The 18,748-nt window shown below is 40.3% G+C and overlaps 1 protein-coding gene across 4 annotated transcripts in view; it reads left to right on the top strand.

The window, feature by feature from the left end:
- Positions 1-739: 739 nt before the first annotated feature.
- adam9b (ADAM metallopeptidase domain 9b) overlaps positions 740-18,748 on the top strand; it is a 73,031-nt gene continuing 55,022 nt past the window's right edge. Inside the window, exons 1-5 of one of the 4 annotated variants that reach the window (XM_080205691.1) lie at positions 740-904; positions 3,532-3,623; positions 10,334-10,410; positions 17,337-17,415; positions 17,717-17,793. In XM_080205691.1, coding sequence (XP_080061817.1) covers positions 844-904; positions 3,532-3,623; positions 10,334-10,410; positions 17,337-17,415; positions 17,717-17,793 — 386 coding nt within the window. In that variant the 5' untranslated portion in view covers positions 740-843. Of the gene's footprint in view, positions 905-3,531; positions 3,652-10,333; positions 10,411-17,336; positions 17,416-17,716; positions 17,794-18,748 lie in introns of those variants that run through there. The other 3 variants (XM_080205692.1, XM_080205693.1, XM_080205694.1) reach the window with 3 other exon arrangements.

Genomic DNA, 18,748 nt, shown 5'->3' with positions numbered 1-18,748 from the left:
AAAGCCCCAAGTCTAAAAGATGGCATTGACCATATATACATTAAAAGTGCTGTTTATGAAACACCTCAGGATGATCTGTTTTATTAAAGGCATCATATGCATGCAAGTTGTTGTTGTATGATGCACTCTCTACCATTACCACTCCCCTTGCCTTTTGTTCCATGGCATCTTTGATATTTAATCTCTTGCCCATTAGCTTTTTCCTGACCTTCCATTTTGTTCAACCTGAATCTCCCACATTTATGAAAATAAAACCATCACATTTCTGTTTCAAAGAAGTCCGTTCTTTAGCAGGGCAGCTGAATTCCAAATGTTAATATGTTTCTATCTCTACAGATGCTGCCAGCGCCTTTATTCAGCAGTTTCTGTTTTTATTTCTGAAGCATTTATAATGGAGCCAAACATTACCTCTTTCTCCACAGCTCCTGCCAGAGCAGCTGAGTTTTTTCTCAACAGCTTCCGTTTTTATTTCTGGGGAAGACTGTCTGCTTTTAGTAGGGAAATTCTTCCAATTCTACATTGCCCTTATTCATTGAGATAGTTCCTCCACAGGGGGCATCCATATCACAGAAAGGCAAAAGTATGCATTCCACCTATAAGCTTTAAGAATCAACTTGCTAAACTGGATCTGTCGCAATTTTGTCACCTGGTAATTATATCATGAAGATAGGCGTCATAAATCAAAACTAGTTTTTCAGGTTTGATTGGATATTTAGCTCTTTGGAATGTAAAAGTAAGGCAGGTCAGTGAAAGCGTTGCACTTGTAAATGGTGGAGGTGAAGAATCGGCTCCATGGTGAATTGGTTTGGACAGTGAGTACTCAGTGCCTGTCCAACGAGCCCAATGTTGCTGTCAGTGGAACTTTTCCTTGTCATCCTGGGATTCTGCAGCTACTGTGGGGCAGGTAAGTTTCATTCTACATCTCGTTGTGCCTGATTGAGACTGTCATTAAGACAGATAGAACAAATCAATATTGGCAACAGCATTCTGTTTACAACCCAATCTTTGTTGGTGGAAGGGATATTGATTATGTTATTTGTATCATTACAAGTAAAAGTAAAAAATACTGTAGCATTCTATTAATTTCATTTTGTTCCTGTTGTTCTTTAGTTATTTCCTCTTGAGAAGCTTCTCACGTTACACAAACTAGCATTCCCATGAAACCCCAAGTCCTTAAATATTTCCAAATGTCTTTCAGTTTCACAATAGCTATTTCAGCAGCGTTCATGAAGTATACATGTTATCCATTTCTTTCTAAGTATAATACTCCAAAAATCATTCTGAAATTTTAGCTCCACTTTCTTGCAAGTTTCCATTGTTGTCTCTTTAAATTCTATTCTCTTCCTTAGGTTGAAGTTATTTACAAATTTGGTCAGTTTTCATTCAGAGTCCAAATCAAAGACATCCATGTTAATCAGAAATAGTATGGATCTCAGTCTCCATAATCCTAAAAGATGTTTCTTCCCATTATTCACCATTTTTGGAGTTCCATTATTTTAATGTGGGAATCTGCATGTACTCTAAGAACATAAGAACATAAGAAATAGGAGCAGGAGTAGACCATCAAGCCCCTCAAGCCCACCCCGCCACCCAACAAGATCATGGCCGATCTGTCCTGGCTCAGTTCCACTTTCCCGCCCTCTCCCCATGACCCTTAATCCCCTTGCCTATCAAAAACCTATCAACCCGTGTTTTAAATATATTTAGCGAGGCAGCCTCCACCACCTCAACGGGCAGAGAATTCCAGAGATTCACCACCCTTTGAGTGAAGAAGTTCCTCCTCAACTCTGTTCTAAACTGCCCCCCCTTTATCTTGAGGCTGTGCCCTCTAGTCCTACTCTGATGACAGTCAGTTCCACCTCAGCACCATCTTTTCCAGTCCACTGCTGCTTCTAATTTGTCATGTTGCTTGTCTGACATCCAAAGTGTTTCCGGTCCTTTTGGCTAAGATCGAGCGTAGGATCCAGCCCGAGATCGGGTGCAATTCCTGTACTTGCCAGCTTGGATCTAGGGTGTGACTTTTGTGAAGACCTTGAAATGGATTCAATATGAATCTGAATTGTGTTTGAAGCAAGCAAGGAGATGGTCTCGGATTTGTCCTGTCCCCTCTGTACATTGGCTTTGTAACTCTGAGAAAGGATTATTTTAAAATGCTGAAAGAGCAGACATTTTCTGAAAAAGGATATCGGAAAAAAGCCATTGTCAGACCTGGAGCTTGGCTTGTGGTCCCAGAATCCCACCTGCAAGATTAATTATTTCTACCTCCATTCTATTTCCTACCTCTGTCTCCATCTGAGTCCAACTGCAGTTGAAACTCTCATCTATGGTTCTCCAGGCTGAATTATTTCAAAGCATTCCTTGCCAACAACACTCTCAATAAGTTTGAGTTCAGTGACACTGCTACCTGTATCGTAACTCAGACCAAATCATGCTAATTAATTAGCCAAACCTCACCAACCTACACTGACCACCTGTCCGAAAATACCTCAACTGAAACATTTTTGCCCTTATTTTCAAAACTTTCCATGATCTGACCTTCATCTCCACCCCCTCCCTGGGAAGTTTCATTCCATTAAAAATGCTGTGTAAACCCAGATTGTTGTTGGTGAGATTATGCAAAGTTTTTGTACCAAACCTTGTGAAATTTTGGTAGTTCAGTTGGTACATTCACCGCCTACTTGGAATGCCACCTCCTCAAAAAATTTGGACGAGATTTTCCCTTCTCAAGCTGAGTTTGTCATTATTATTATTGCCCTACTAGCATGTGATATTTTACAGTAAAATGCAGTGAAGTTAGTCCAGACAAATCTTTTTGTGCTGAAATTTGAGCACAAAGTCTAGGCAACACTTCATCATTCTGGCTGCACTGCTAGAGCTGCTGTCTCTTAGATGGGATTTTAAACCAAGGGCCTCTCTGCCCTCTCAGGCAGACATAAAATATCCCTTGGAAGAGTGTCCTGTAAAACATTTACCTCTCAACAAATACCACTAAAATAGATTATTTGCATTATCTAACTGCTGTTTGTTGATCCTCACTTTCTGCAAATTGGCTGACATACCTCCAGTATTACAATATGATGACACTGGAAGGGTACATCAACTGGCTGTAAGATACTTTGGGACATCCTGAAGCTATGGAAAGTACGATATATAAATGCAAGTCCTTTCTTTATTTCTTTGCCATTGCTTGTGATTAAAACTTGCAAACCAATCATAAAAGCTGTCATCTTGCCCAGCATAATTTCCATCCACATGGTTTGAAATATACCCTGATATTGGGACAGCATTGATAAACTGGTAAAATGTTAATTCCCTCAGCGATTTTGGCATAGCACATGAACTAGAGAGGGGTATATCCTCTGAAAAAGTATAATTTTTGTTGATTGTAAAGTTATGTTTCAAAACACAGGAACATTTTTGGAACTTATTAACCAGTGACTTAAGGACATCTGAACAGGACAGTGACTGCAATTTGCTAGTTGCTGAAATCATAATTCAAATTTTGATTTTCTTTCTGTTTTATTTAATTAGATGCATCTTCCAGACAGATGCCTAAGCTTTCTGCCTATGAAATCACTATTCCTAAACTTGTAAGAGAACGTCAGAAGCGACATGTTGACCAGGTATTCGAGATGCTGAATAATCTGTAAGGTGTTATTCAACTTTGTAATTCATATGAATTCATCATTGTCATTATTCTATATCATTAAATATTTGTGATGCAGAGTTGCAGGTGTTGGACTGGGGTAGGCACAATAAGTAGTCTCACAACACCAGGTTAAACTCCAATAGGTTATCAAATAAATCTGGTTAACCTAATGTTGTGAGATTAAATATTTGATACAATAAAATGTGAAAATAATTATGGCAATGCTAATGAATATCATTAACAGTTATATTTCATTTTCATAGTGGAGATTTTTCTCAATTGCTGATTCTACTGTTTACATTATTATAATAAATAATAATATATAGTATGTAACATTGGTCTATTGCACACAGTAGAACTTGAATAAAAACAGAAAACTCTGGATAAATCCAACAGGTTTGGAAGCAACTGTAGAGAGAGAAACAAAGTTAGTATTTCAAGTCCATACGAATCTTCTCTAGAACTGTTTTTAGAAGGGCAATATGGAGTCTGGACATTAACTCGGTTTCTCTCTTCACAGATGCTGTAAAACTTGCTGAGTTTATCCAGCATTATCTCTTTTTATTTAGGATTTCCAATCCTAAATAAAGGATGTGCAATATTTTGCTTTCAACAATTTGTTCTACTACAAGTGAGAGCTTTGACATTGTTACAGAGGTCCGATGTATTACAACAACTAAAAGCATTCTGCGTTTGAATATAATTGCATTGAAATAAGAACAAGATATTCCTTGGCCGATATTTCTAAATTAGAATGAGATTGAGTATTTACTTAATGTAGCTATTTACTTAATGTAGCAGTTGTGATCTGTTCCCTAATGGATCATTGCAAAATAATGGGGGAAGAAAATCAACTTTGACAGAGGCATAAAAGGAGTGGCAGGGGAGTCACAGCCCACAATATATTGAATTTTCCTTCCCCTTGAAGGCCCCACCCACCCGCCAACCACAACTTCAACTTGCAACCCTGCATTCTAGAAACGTTGGTGCATACCTGGCATCCTGTTTTAGTTGGTGGAGGGGCAGAACGGTGGTAGTATTGCTGCCTCACAGTGCCAGAGACCCAGATTTGATTTTAGCCTTGGGTAACTATCTGTGGAGTTTGCACATTCTTGCTGTGTCAGTGAGTTTTTTTCCGGGTTGTCTGGTTTCCTCCCACAAGTTAGGTGGATTTGCTACTCTAAATTGCCCTTTAATGTTCAAAGATATGTAGATTTGGTGGATTAGCCATGGCAAATGTGTGGGTTACAGGGATAGAGTGGAGGAGTGAGCCCGAGTAAGGTGCTCTTTGGAAAGTCAATGCAGACTCGATGGATCAAATGGCTTCCTTCTGCACAGTACTGATTCTATGATTCTATTCTATGGATTCTATGAAATTTAAATCCACTCAATTGCAGCACAATCAAATACATTCCCTCCGCTCATGAATTCTGAATGTTTTAACATTTTCTCTTCACGTAGCCTTCCTCCACCACTGCAGGAACCCAAGGCCTGCTAAAGCAGTACTGGATGCCATGTTATCTCCGATTGGCTAAATGTCTGCTGAAACAGATGTTAGCTCTGTTGTTTATTTAGCAAATGTTAAATTCCCCATCACCGATAACAGTAAAACAGGATGCCAGGAATACACCAACTTCTCCAGAAACCAGTACTGAAAGCCAATAATAATGGGAAATACACCATATGGTATTTTCTCATTTGTATTAATATGTTGCCAATATTATGAAGAAACCTAAGCTAATCTTCTTTACATTGGAGATCAGGAAGTCCAATTTCCAATGACCTTTGGACCATGTGTACATGCACAGCTGGAACTGGCCATGTATATACTCTGCTATGTTTTTACATTCTTCAGGTTGACAAAGGGACCTATGTGCAGAATAAAGAGGATCAGTGCAAAAAATCAGGTCAGATGACCTGAAATGGGGTGCCATTATCCAGTAGGTTTCCCAGGGAGTAGGACATGAGAGGAGGAGAGGGCGACATCCCAAAAAGAAGTCCCAGGAAAGGCATGAACTGAAACAGATCCCATTAAGCTATAATAAAAGAAAGGAGCAGAGAATTAGGCTCCAAACTGAAGAAAGATCTGCAGAAAACAGACTTTCAGTGAAGCAGGCACAAGAGAAGTCCTGAAGCTTTAAAAAAGTAGCCAAAGATTGATGACTGCGAGCTGCTGGGGCAAAGGTATCCCTTAGGAGCAATGTTGTTCTGCATGGTACGGCCAAAGATCTGAAGTTATGCTTGGAAGGTGAAACTTGACTCTATTTGGAGATCCAGGGGAAAAGAATCTCAGAAGTCAAGAGTGGAATCTGTGAAGTGGGACACAGTTGAAGCCATCTGATTAGGAGCAACCTTTGGAGGGGATTCCAAAGTGCAAAGCTGGAGACTGGAAACCCCCATAAGAAAGATGAAGTTTTAGTGAGATTGGTTAGCTCACAATGTGGCAAAAAACTAGGTGGATATTGAAAAATCCATGGAATGAGGTTTGGTGGCATCTGTCATTGTCATGTAGTTTGTTGGGTATGACCACGTTTTGCTTGTTAATTCATATGTATCTCATATTCACTCAGAATGTTAGAGTATAAAATAGATACAGTAAATTGTCTTATCTTTCTGGACTTCTGTAAAGTTAATTTTTGCTTGTCCTAAACCTATGGCTTTACTCACTTAGTAAGCATCTTGAATCCACACGCCTGCTGTCAGTCTCAACATGAGGCGTGGCCACAGCTCATGACACTTTGCATCTGCCCAAATTTGGGTGCTTTTGTTCTGTGCACAACTTCTAGTGAAGGTTCCACAAGTGCTAACAGACCACAAGGAGACATTAAACTGGCTGCATGACTAAATGTCTGTCCCTACCTGCTGGGTTTGTACTGAGAAGCTCTAAGAAACAATTGAAATGTGTAGGACAGTGAATGTGAAATTCACTCAGATTCTGGTACCAAACTTAACGCCATAAAAAGATTGTCATCAAAGCCTGAGGAAGGAACTAGTTTGTAACAAACATAGATTATGTGATTTACTGGCAGTGGCTAACAGATTTCCAGATGCAGGAAGTCCCAAGATCAGTATTTGGGGCTATTTAAGGAGCTCAGATGTTCGAGACTGACAATCAGTTTGGACACGACAAACGGTACTTTTCAGACCAGCACAGCTCCCAGAATAATAAAGGATGCAAGGTGAAGTGAAACAAAACCCATACACTGTAAAATAATAACATTTTAACTGCAGGCTTTTTTTGATTACTTTCAAACAGCTAGATAGAGGAATTTTTATTCTATGTGTGCCTTACATTACGTTACTTAGAATCATAGAATACCATCATAGAATGTTTACCACAGAGAAAGGGTCTGTTCTGGTTCTCTGCTCTGCCAGAGTAGTTAGCTAATTCCATCACTCAGCCCTTTTCCAATAGCAATGCAATTCTTTTCTTAGGTGATATGAAAGCCATGATTGAATCTACCTCCACCACATTCATGGGCCGTGCATTCCAGGTCCTACCCATACATAGCATAACAATTTCCTTTCCTCACATCACCGTTTGTTCTTTTGTCAAGCGCCTTAAATCTATGTCCTCTGGTTTTTGATCATTTTGCCATGGGAGCAGTTTCTCTCTACCTACTCTGTCTAGATCCCTCATGATTTTGAATACCTTTATCAAACCTCCTCTAAACCATCTCCTCTAAAGAGAACTCCAGCTCCTTCACTTTATCCACTTAAACCATTTTGGTTAATATTTTCTACACCCTTTATAAAACTTTCACATCCTTCCTAAAGTGCAGTGCCCAGAATTAGACTTAATACTCCAGACTAGTGTTTTGTAAAGGTTCATCATCATTTCTTTGCTTTTATACTTTGTCTCTACTTATGAGTCTTAGCACATCTTTTTAATTCACTTTCTCAACCTGCCCTGCCACCTTCAACAATTTGTGAACACCTACCCTCAGATATCTCTGTTTTTGTATCCCCTTTAGGATGGTACCATTTATTTTACATTATCTCTCCTCCTCATTCTCACCAAAATGTGTCACTTCACACTTTCCTTTGCTAACCTTATTTTCAAATTTAAAGAGCTAACATCTATTTTGGGCAGTCAAATGCTTAACCTGAGATAATATGGCATTCCATCAGCCTGTCTATGGCTTATTGAAGTTTCTCACTGTCCTCACAATTCACATAATTTTCCAAGTTTTGTTTCATCAGTAGAGTTCAAAATTGTATCTTCTACCCCAAGTCTAGATTACTAATATATATCAAGAAAGCAGTGGCTCTGGGGACTCCCTTCAGTCCAAAAAACTAACCATTTGCCACCACTCTATTTCCTGTCACTTGGTCAACTTGTATCCATGCTGCCATTGTCCCTTTCATTCCATGGACCTCAGCTTTGCTGGCAAGTCTATTATGTGGCACTTTATTAAACATGTTTTGGAAATCCATGTACACCATCTCAACCACATTACTCTCATTAACCTTCTGGGTTACCTCATCAAGGAAGTTAGTTAAACACAATTTGTCTTTAATAATTCCATTCCATCTTTTCTTAATATGTTAGTATTTGTGCAAGTAACTGTTAATTTTGTCTCAGACTATCATTTCTAAAAGCTTTACATGATGTTAAACTAACTGGTCTGTTGTTGCTGGGTTTATCCTCACATTCTTTTTTGAACAAGGGTGTTACATTTGCAATTCTCCATTTCTCCAGTGCCAACACCATCTAAGGAGGATTAGAAGATTATGGCTCATATCTCCATAATTACACTTCGCATTCTTCAATATCTTCTCTCCAGCCAGCCTTTCCAACACATTTTTAATCAAATTTATCCCATCCAGTATCTCATTAATTGTCTACTCAACTTTTATTAAAATAAATTAAGTAATGAATTTAAAGCTAAAATTAGGCTTGATATGATGCCCATCAGAGATGGGTAGGAGATGCAATAGAGGTATAACATAAGTTACTTGCTGAAAAATGGAATGATTTGTGTATTTCTATCTATGAATGTTGCTGAAGGTCTACCTAGATATTAAAACTATTATACGTACACCTAAATGCCTAGGAAATTGAAATTCAAAGATATAGGAGCCAAATAAATCTAGAGGATAAAATGTGGAAAAGGCCTAAAATCAATACAAAATTTTACTGATATTACATATTATTAAACCAGAATTTCTTCCAATTCAACACCTCAAGGGCCAAAGCAACCATATCCATCCCTAGCTAACAACCTTAATTTGTTATTATTGAATCTATCCCATTTCAAGCTCCTCAGTTGGCTTGTACCCTGCTCAATCCAGAGTTGAATTTAATGCCTTTGTTTTACCCATCACTATAATTGCTTACCTCTGTCTTCACAACGTTGTCTGTCTCTGCCCTTACTTCAGCCAATGGGACCTTTATGCTTTGATCCCTGCATGTTTGATTTTTTTTTCAATGTCTACATTATTGGACTCCCATCCGCTATCTTCTGTAAACTAACTGAGCTAAACTCTCCTACCTCTATCCTATTTCATAACAAGATTCTTTCTTCCATTACACCAATCCTCATTGACCTATTTAGTACCCGATTTCCCAATGGATTGAATTGAATATCATTATCCGCATCTGAGTCCCTTTCCAGCCTTTTACCCACATTGCTTCTGTAGTTTTCTCCATTCTCATATCTCCTCCAGTACACATTCCGTGCATTGCCCCCTCCATCTGTTTCACTATTGGGCCTTTGTTCTCTCAAAATACTTTCTGGAGCTCTTTCCCTAAGCACTTCTCCATTTTCTCTTTTATTTTGACATTAAACACTTAAAATCGATCTTTTCTAACATATCTTCAGTCACCTCTCTGAATTTTCCACAGAAGCTTGATGTTCTGTGCATCTATGCTAGTGTCTTTGGGCTTGTTGAGCAAGATTTTACCAACTCTCAGGTGCAGGCTTGGAGGCAGATGGGGGGGTAAGATTCCAGCAAATCATGTGGGGAGGTCTCCTTGATACATTCCTGCATGAGCTTGGACTTGCATATGTTCCCGATATCAAGGCTTACCCTGTGCTGTTAAGATACTGATTAAGGTATTTCTATGTTAAAAATGCTATAGAAATCCATGCTTTTTTGTTCAACTAATATGAAGCTAATAAATTGGACAAATAGTTCCCAACAGCACAATGGTATGCCGTGAAGACCCTCAAGTGTATGCAAAAAAAGATTCAAAATTATTCAAAAAATTCATGTAATTTAATTAAAACTAACCTTCGCCTTCAGATCATTGGTTGGCATCTCCAAAACTTGATGAACCTTGAGCTTCCCGTGTATGTGCCAACTGGGAAAGAGCCGTATAGGCGTGGTTTATGTTGGTCTGGGTCATGCACACGACCAAGGGAGCTGAAGACAAAGGTCCAGTGTGCCCTCACAAAATACAAAACTCAGAAAGAGCGTAAAAACCCTGGGAGAAACGGGAGAGACAGAGAGGAGGTTAAAAAAAAAAGAACAGGAGAGTGAACAGGGAGAAGTTAAAAACAAATTTCCTAGTAAAGGAAGAAGACAGGAAAAATAGGAGGTACATCTCAAAATGTTTTGATAGTATAGAGGTGTGCCATGACATATAAAAGGTTGGGAATCATTGAATTAGGCAAAATCGAATCAGTTTACTGTAACCTCTTTTAAAACTGAAATTAATTTTTGTTCTTATTACTACAGGGAGAATGGATGGATCAAGTGTCTTATTTAATTAATTTGGAAGGTGAAGTGTATATGCTAAAACTGGAAAGAAACAAGTAAGCATTGTTTTTTTTAATCTTACATGGGTTGTGGGCATCACTGGCTAGGCCACCATTTTTGCCCAACCCTATTTACTTTTGAAAACATGGTGGTAACCTGTCTTCTTAAGCTGTTGCAGTCCATGTACAGTAGGTACACCTTCAGTGCTGTTAGGAGGGGCATTCCAGGATTTTCATCCAGTGACAGTGATATTCATTTAATTAAACTAAAACTAACCTTTGCCTCAGCTCATTGGTTGCCATCCCCAAAACTTGATGAATCCTGGGCCTCCTGTATGTGCCAGCTAGGAAAGAGCCATACAAGCGTGGTTTAGATTTTCTATATTGCTCAGGCCCATGCACACGATCAAGGGAGCGGAAGACAAAGTCAAGATGTTGTGTGATTTGAAGGGGATGTTGCTGGTGATGGTGTTCGCATGCGCGGTTTTGAAGTTGCCGAATGGGAAGGTGCTTTTGAAGCAGCCTTGGTAAGTTGCTTCATCTTGGTGCAATGCATCTGGGTGCCAAGCAAGTGGCCTGTTTTGTCTTGGATGATGTCAAGCTTCTTGAGTGTTTTGGAACTGAACTCCTCCAGGCTCATGGAGAGTATTCCACCACCCTTCTGACTTGTGCCTTATAGGTGGTAGACAGGTGCTGGCAAGTCAGGGAGTGGATATAAAGAGAGAGGAAGTATTGGGTGGGACTGGGTTTCTTGAAGGTGGATAAATCACCAGAAGTAGATGGATTATATTCGAGGCCATTGAAGAAAACCAGGGAGCAAATAGTGGATGCTGTGAAGATCATTACCCAATCTTCACTGGATACAGGTGAGGTCCCAGAGGATTAGAGGTCTGCAAATGTTGTACAATTATTTAAAAAGTGTGCAAGGGATAGGCCAGAGCTACAGGCTGGTCTATTTGACTTCAGTGGTGGGCAGGTTATTGGAAACAGCTTAATCTGTCACTTAGCAGACGACTCCAGAATTATATCAATGGTTTGGCTGCATGGACAAAGAAGTGGCAAAAGGAACTCAATCCAGTAAAGTGTGAGCTCATCCATCTGGGGAGAGCAAACAAAGCAACGGAACTCTCAATAAATAAATGGGAAGATGTTGAGAGGGACTGAGGAAGTGAGAGACCTTGGAGTGCATGTTCACGGATCCTTGAAGGTGGTAGGACAGGTGAACAAGGTGGTCACAAAAGCATACGTGAGACAACATACATGCTTACCTTTATTGGATGATGTATTGAATACAAAAGCAGGGATGTAATGATAGAACTTACAAAACACTGGTTTGGCCAGAGCTGGAATTTTATGTACAGTTCTGCTCCCCACAAGGAAAGACATAATTACTTTTAAGAGAATGCAGAAGGGATTTACAAGAATGTTGCTAGGGCTTGGAAATTGCAGCTCTGAGGAGAGATTGGATAGGCAAGAGTTGTTTTCCTCAGAGCAGAGGAGGTCAAGGGGTAACTTAATTGAGGTGTACAAAATTATGAGGGGCCTGGATAAGGTAGACAAGAAAGATTTGTTTCTCCAAGCTGTGGGGTCAATTACCCGGGGCATAGATTTAAGGTTATTGGTAGAAGGATTAGAGGAAAATGTTTTTCACCCAGAGGGTGCTGGGCATCTGGAATTCACTGCCTAAGTTGGTAGTTGAGGTTGAAACTCAGAACCCATTTAACAGATACCCAAGTCTGCATCTAAAGTGCTGTAACCTGCAAGGTTACAGACCGGGTGCTGGAAATAAGATGTGTGGTTAATTTCTCTCTTAGCCAGTGAAGACATGATGGGTTGAATGGTTTATTTCTGCACAGTAACATTTCTATGGTCCTATGGTGAATTACTCGCCTCAGAATTCCCATTCCCCTGAATGTTGTCCAGATCTTCAGGCATATTGGCACAGACTCCATTAGTTTCTGAGGAGTTGCAAATGTTACTGAACATTGTATAATCAAATGTGAGGTCATCCCAACTAATGATGATAGGAAGGTCATGGATGAAGCAGCACTTGGCTCTAGGACACTATGCCGAGGAACGCCTGCAGTGATGTCTGGGCATCCTTCATTGTACCAGGGTTGATCCCTTGGCTCGATGGTAATGGTAAAATGCAGGATGCATAGGACATGAGATTACAGATTATGGTTGAATATAATTCTGCTCCTGCTGGTGGCTCACAGTGCCTCGTGGATGTCCAGTTTTAGACTTCTCTACCTGTTCTGAATCTCTCCTGTTTAGCATGGTGATAATACTACTCAAAACAATGAGGGTATGCTGAGTATGAAGATGGGACTTTATCTTCACAAGGACTGTGTGGCGGTCACTCCCACCTCTTCTGTTATGACAGATAGATTGGTGAGGATAAGTCTAATAGGTTTTTCTGTTTTGGTGGGCTCATCCTGTTGCAGGCCCATAGCTCAGCCAGATTGGCCAGGAATAGTGCAACTCATCTGGATGATGGATGTTAAATTCTTCCACTGAGAGTATATTCCAGGTCTAGCCATCCTCAATAACTTCCTCCAAACAGTGTGATTCATCAGCTGAGGGAGGGTAGTCGGTAGTAATCAATATGGTGCCTATGTTTGACCTGCTGCCCTGATTCATTTGATCCAGAGTCAATATTGAGGACTCCCAGGGCATTTTCCTCCTGACTGCATATCACCTCTGCTGGGTCAGTTTCGTTGTTGGGACGAGATGGTGACGGTAGTGTCTGGGACATTGAACGTGAGGTATCATTTGGTGAATATGGCAATGTTGTGTGACTAGTCTGCCTGACAGCTTTCCCAATCTTGGCACATGCCCCCAGATATTAGTAAGGGGGAATTTGCAGGATCAATGGGTCCTATGTTGATGCCAAGTTATCTGCCTAGTTTGTTTCCTTTTTGATATTTCTGTAACTGAGTTGTTTGCTCGGCCGTTAGAGCCAGTCAAGAGTCAATGACATACTGTGAGTCTGGAGTCACCTGGAGACCAGCAAAGGACAGCAGATTTCCTTCTCTAAATGGCACACATGAATCAAATGGTTTTTTAGGAAAATTTAAGAATTTTATGGTCACCATTACTGTGATTAACTTTCAATTCAAGACATTTTTTAAATAGTAATTAATTGAATTTAAATTATGACGTTAAGGTGTGAACTTCTGTTCTCAAGCATATTGCTTAGCCTCTGGATTGCCAGTCCAATGGCATCAAGCCTATGCCAACTTTTGGACATGACAGAGACTTACAATCAGCACTGAGACAATCAATCAACCTATTTTTGTTGGCGTGAATTCAAGGAACAATGTTGACCAGGAACACTGGGATAGCTCTTTAATATCCAATAGTGGAATAGGCAGAGTCAAGGATCTTTAATACTCAGCACTGGATCAGACAGACTGAGGGATCTGTAATATCCGGCAGTGGATCAGACAGACTGAGGGATCTGTAATATCTGGCAGTGGATCAGACAGACTGAGGGATCTGTAATATCCGGCAGTGGATCAGACAGACTGAGGGATCTGTAATATCCGGCAGTGGAACAGACAGACTGAGGGATCTGTAATATCCGGCAGTGGAACAGACAGACTGAGGGATCTGTAATATCCGGCAGTGGAACAGACAGACTGAGGGATCTTTAATATCCAGCAGTGGAACAGACAGACTGAGGGATCTTTAATATCTGGCAGTGGAACAGACAGACTGAGGGCTGTTTAATATCCAGCAGGGGAACAGACAGACTGAGGGATCTTTATATTCAGCAGTGGAACAGACAGACTGAGGGCTGTTTAATATCCAGCAGTGGAACACACAGAAGATAATTCAGTTTTGTTTCCCCTCTAAAAGTTGAAGTTGTTGACAATGCAATATTTAATAGCTTGTCACTGGAAGGCTGCCATTGCTGGTATTTAAAGCTGTTCTTCTTTTTCACTAAAGCATGGTAGAGCAAGGAGCAGGAGAGTTTTTTGTGCTGCATTGTACACATCAGGACTAGACTTTGTAGTTTAAAAAAGCACAGTGTGAGATTGGTGGAGTTACTGCCATCAGAAGAGGAGAGAAGGAAATAATGAGAAAACAAACATGTTATACAGTCAGTCTTTGTTTCCTCACTGCTTAGACATTCAGCTGTATGCTATAAATACTGAGTCACCACCCAGTTGATTCATTGGAGTGAGATAAAGTTAACTACCTTAAAATAATTCTAAAAAAAAGAGTTAATTTTGCAACACCTGATTCACATGCTGGTACTTTTCCTGCTGGCTGGATCGTTTGGGTTTTTGGAGAAACAACTCCATGCTTTCTGTTTACTTAACATACAAAATCGTGGATTGAGTGTAATTTCATAAAATTACATCAGTATACTACAATAGTCTATTTTCTAAATGGGGAAATGCTTACGAAATCAGGGCACAAAGGGACTTAGGAGTCTTTATTCAATATTCTCTTAAGGTTAATGTGTAAGTTCAGTCAGCAGTTGGGAAGGCAAATACAATGTTAGCATTCATGTCAAGAGGGCTAGAATACAAGAGCAGGGATGTACTTCTGAGGCTGTATAAGGCTTTGGTCAGACCCCATATGGAGTATTGTGAGCACCTTTAGGCCTCATATCTAAGGAAGGATGTGCTGGTCTTGAAAAGGGTCCAAAGGAGGTTCACAAGAATGATCCCTGGAATGAAGAGCTTGTCACATGAGGAATAGAACATAGAACATAGAACATAGAACATAGAACATTACAGCGCGGAACAGGCCCTTCGGCCCACAATGTTGTGCCGACCAGTCTTATTTTTAAAAAAAAACATTGACCCACTAATCTAAACCAATCCCTTTTCGTCCATAAACCTATCCACCAATCTCTTAAACGCCCCCAAACTAGGCGCATTTACAACTGCAGCAGGCAGGGCATTCCAGTCCCTCACCACCCTGAGGTTGAGGGCTCTGGATCTGTACTCGTTGGAGTTTAGAAGGAAGAGGGAGGATCTTATTGAAACTTGCAGGATACTGCGAGGCCCAGATAGAGTGGACCTGGAGAGGATGTTTTCACTAGTAGGAAAATTTAGAACCAGAGGGCACAGCCTCAGGTTAAAGGCATGATCCTTTAACTTAGAGTTGAGGAAGAATTTCTTTAGCCAGAGAGTGGTGAATTTGTGGAACTCTTTGCCGCAGAAGGCCAGGTCATTGAGATAGATAGGTTCTTGATTATTAAGGGGATCAAGGGTTATGGGGAAAAGGCAGGAGAATGGGGATGAGAAAAATATCGACCATGATTGAATGGCGGAGCAGACTCAATGGGCTGAGTGGCCTAATTCTGCTCCTAAGTCTTATGGTCTTATTATGGTTTTATACTTCTACACGTTTAAAATATTAGTATTGGAGTACAGAGTGAAGTATTGTGCAAACATCTTCCCTTATTATAACACAAAAATAACTCTGTGCCCTGAGGACAATTTGTCATCTCCACCCAATAGAAACACTGAAGAATGCAACTGAAAGAATGTGCTTTCGTGTTTTTAAAGTCTAAGAGGCATGTGATCATTCTCTCTCTGCAACATACAGTATGGTTCAAAAGACTCTACTCCTCTACATTCACTTCCCCTAAGTTTCTGTGGGTAGCAGAAGGAATAATATTAAATTCCAGCATTATTAATAGCCCACAGAAGCAACGGTCAGAGGTTTAGCAGACCTCTGGAACTGGGCTGAAGGGGTAGGACTGGTAAATTGGTATAAGGAAAGCAACAAGAGGGAAGCCCAATGTCTTCCCACTGCCATTGCATACTATCAGAAGCAGGCTGCCCAACGACCAAAGAAAGGCAGCCAATTATTTCAATTAAGTCATTGATTAATGGTCATTCGCCATAGAATCTCTGGAGTGCAGGAAGAGGCCATTCAGCCCATCGAATCTGCACCAACTCTCTGAAAGAGCACCCCACTGAGTCCTCCCTTCCACCCTATCCCCATTACTCTGACATTTACCATGGCTAAACCAGCTAATCTACACATCTTGGGACACTAAGGGGCAATTTAGCACAGTCATTTTATCTAACCTGCATATTTTTAGACTGTGGAGAAAACTGGAGCACCCGAGGAAACCCACAGACACAGGGAGGACATGCAAACTCCACACAGAAAGTGACCCAAGGCCAGAATCAAACCCAGTTCTCTGGCGCTGTGAGGCAGCAGTGCTAATCACTGTGCCACCGTGCCCCCCCACCTCCCCCTGCCAGTACTTCACTGGCATTAGGATGGAGCACTGTTGTTTGGAAACTCCGCCAGGTTTATTGAATTGACTTTCCAGTGGGTTCCCAAAGAGGATTTTCTTTATTGCTGCTCCATGGCACACAGATGGGCCCTGTAGTAACATTGGCCCCTACACAGCTCATGTAGTATTTTGATGCTGGAGAGGTCACCTCTCTGATTGCTGGGGCTATCTGTCTGGCTCTGGTATATTAATAATATTCTTGCCTGTCCTTTCAGGGAGCCTCAACTTGGAGAAACCATCTTCTTCTTTGCTCAGCAGAGGTTAGGCCATCTTTATCTGTGACACTTACAAGGCTGCTCAGCTGTCAGCCCTCTGAGTGGGCCAGTGGGTCTGAGAAGTGGACCACCACCCTTAACTAGACAGCTTCTTAATTCACTGTAGCAGCTAAAATCCCACCACAATGCCCCCACTACTGTCTGATTTTTGGACATGCTTTATGCTTCTGCTTTGTTTTTCAGAATTTCAAGTACTTTGTGTTTTATTTGTGATTAGTTAACATCATCACTGATTATGTAACTTTGCTATATGTAACACAACAATAATGTTGTGTTACATATTCAAAAATAATTTGTTGGTTTTGAAGTGTCCTTATAACACAAATGGTACTACATAAATAGATGTTCTTTTCTTAGCACACCACTGTGCACCACCAGTCACATCCGACAGTAATATTAATTAGTACAACATTATTCAAAAAATTATCTTGCAGGAAGCTGCTTGCTAAAGATTTTGTACAATACGCATTTGACAAAGAAGGGAAAATGAAGGCATCTAAACCCAAGATTCGGGTAAGTGCACAGCAATTTGGCATTTAACCTCAGGAAAATGCAGGGAAATGGGGAGAAGAAAATAGGTAGGAGGAAAATGGTCGGAGGAGGAGAAAAGGGAGAGGAGAATAGGAGTGGAGGAAAATAGGGGAGGACAGGAAAGGAAAATGAGGAGGAAAAACCATTGTAATTTTCACTACACCAGCCAACTCTTCATTAAAACCAACAACTATTTTAAATGCTAATACCATAGCAATAATGTCATGCTTACTTATACTGTGCAATCCAATAGTTAATATCTATAATTAATCATTTGTTTCAGATCCACTGTTACTACCACGGGATTGTGGACGGTGTGCTTCATTCCAAAGTTTTGCTGAGCACTTGCTCGGGTATCAGGTATTTGATTATAAATGTTTTGTTTTGCAACTAAACATGATTTCATATATCCCTAAATTAAGCTGTATATCTCACAGAAGTGACTGATTTAAATATGCTGAATTATGCTTTTCCATGTTAGCTGTTTGGAAAGAAACAAAATGCACCTCATCATATATCTCAGATTTGCTATATCCCAGAATTGTCTGAAAGCACTTCACATCCAGTGAGTTACTTACTGAAAAGGAGCAACTTATTTCCTTGCGAGATGCTACACTCAGTTTGTGCTCTATTTTAGTTAAGTAAATGTTATTTTATGTGCCAATCTCATGAGTTCGAACAGTCAGTTTAGCTTCAGAGGTGGGAAAAAAATTTGGGGCCCTTGCACTGAATTAATAACCATATGGATAAATGTGTGTTAATTAGGGAGAGCCAGCATGGACTTCTTGAGGAAAAGTCTGTTTAACTAACTTGCTGGAGTTCTTTGGAGAGGTAACAGAAAGGATTAGGAAGAGCGAGGGTCCTAACACTGATCCCTAGGGAACTCCACTACAAACTTTCCTTCAGCCTGATAAACATTCATTAACCAATACTCTCCATTTCCTGTCGCACAGCCAATTTTGTATCCATGTGTCTGTGTATGATGCAGTAGTGTATCAAATATCTTTCAGAGGTCCATGTACACAACATCAACAGCATTGCCCTTACCAATCCTTTCTGTTACCTTGGGTGTGACCATATCTCTGTTGTTCTGTAGCTATTATCTATAACAATTTCAGCTCCTCAGTGCCTCCAGCTGCTACTCTAACCAATCCACGCGTTCCTTGAACATCTGCAGCTGGATGCATTTTCCACAAATATAGTCCTCAGGGATGAGAAATTTTAGGTGTGATGTGAGATTGGAGAAGTTGAGACTGTTTTCCTTACAGAGAAGACTTGAGAGGGAATTTGATAGAGGTATTCAAAATCATGAGGG

This window comes from Carcharhinus amblyrhynchos, chromosome 17, assembly GCF_965287045.1.
Source record: "Carcharhinus amblyrhynchos chromosome 17, sCarAmb.v2.hapA, whole genome shotgun sequence".
Classification (NCBI taxonomy): Eukaryota; Metazoa; Chordata; class Chondrichthyes; order Carcharhiniformes; family Carcharhinidae; genus Carcharhinus; species Carcharhinus amblyrhynchos.
This window is presented reverse-complemented; position numbering and strand designations above follow the sequence as displayed.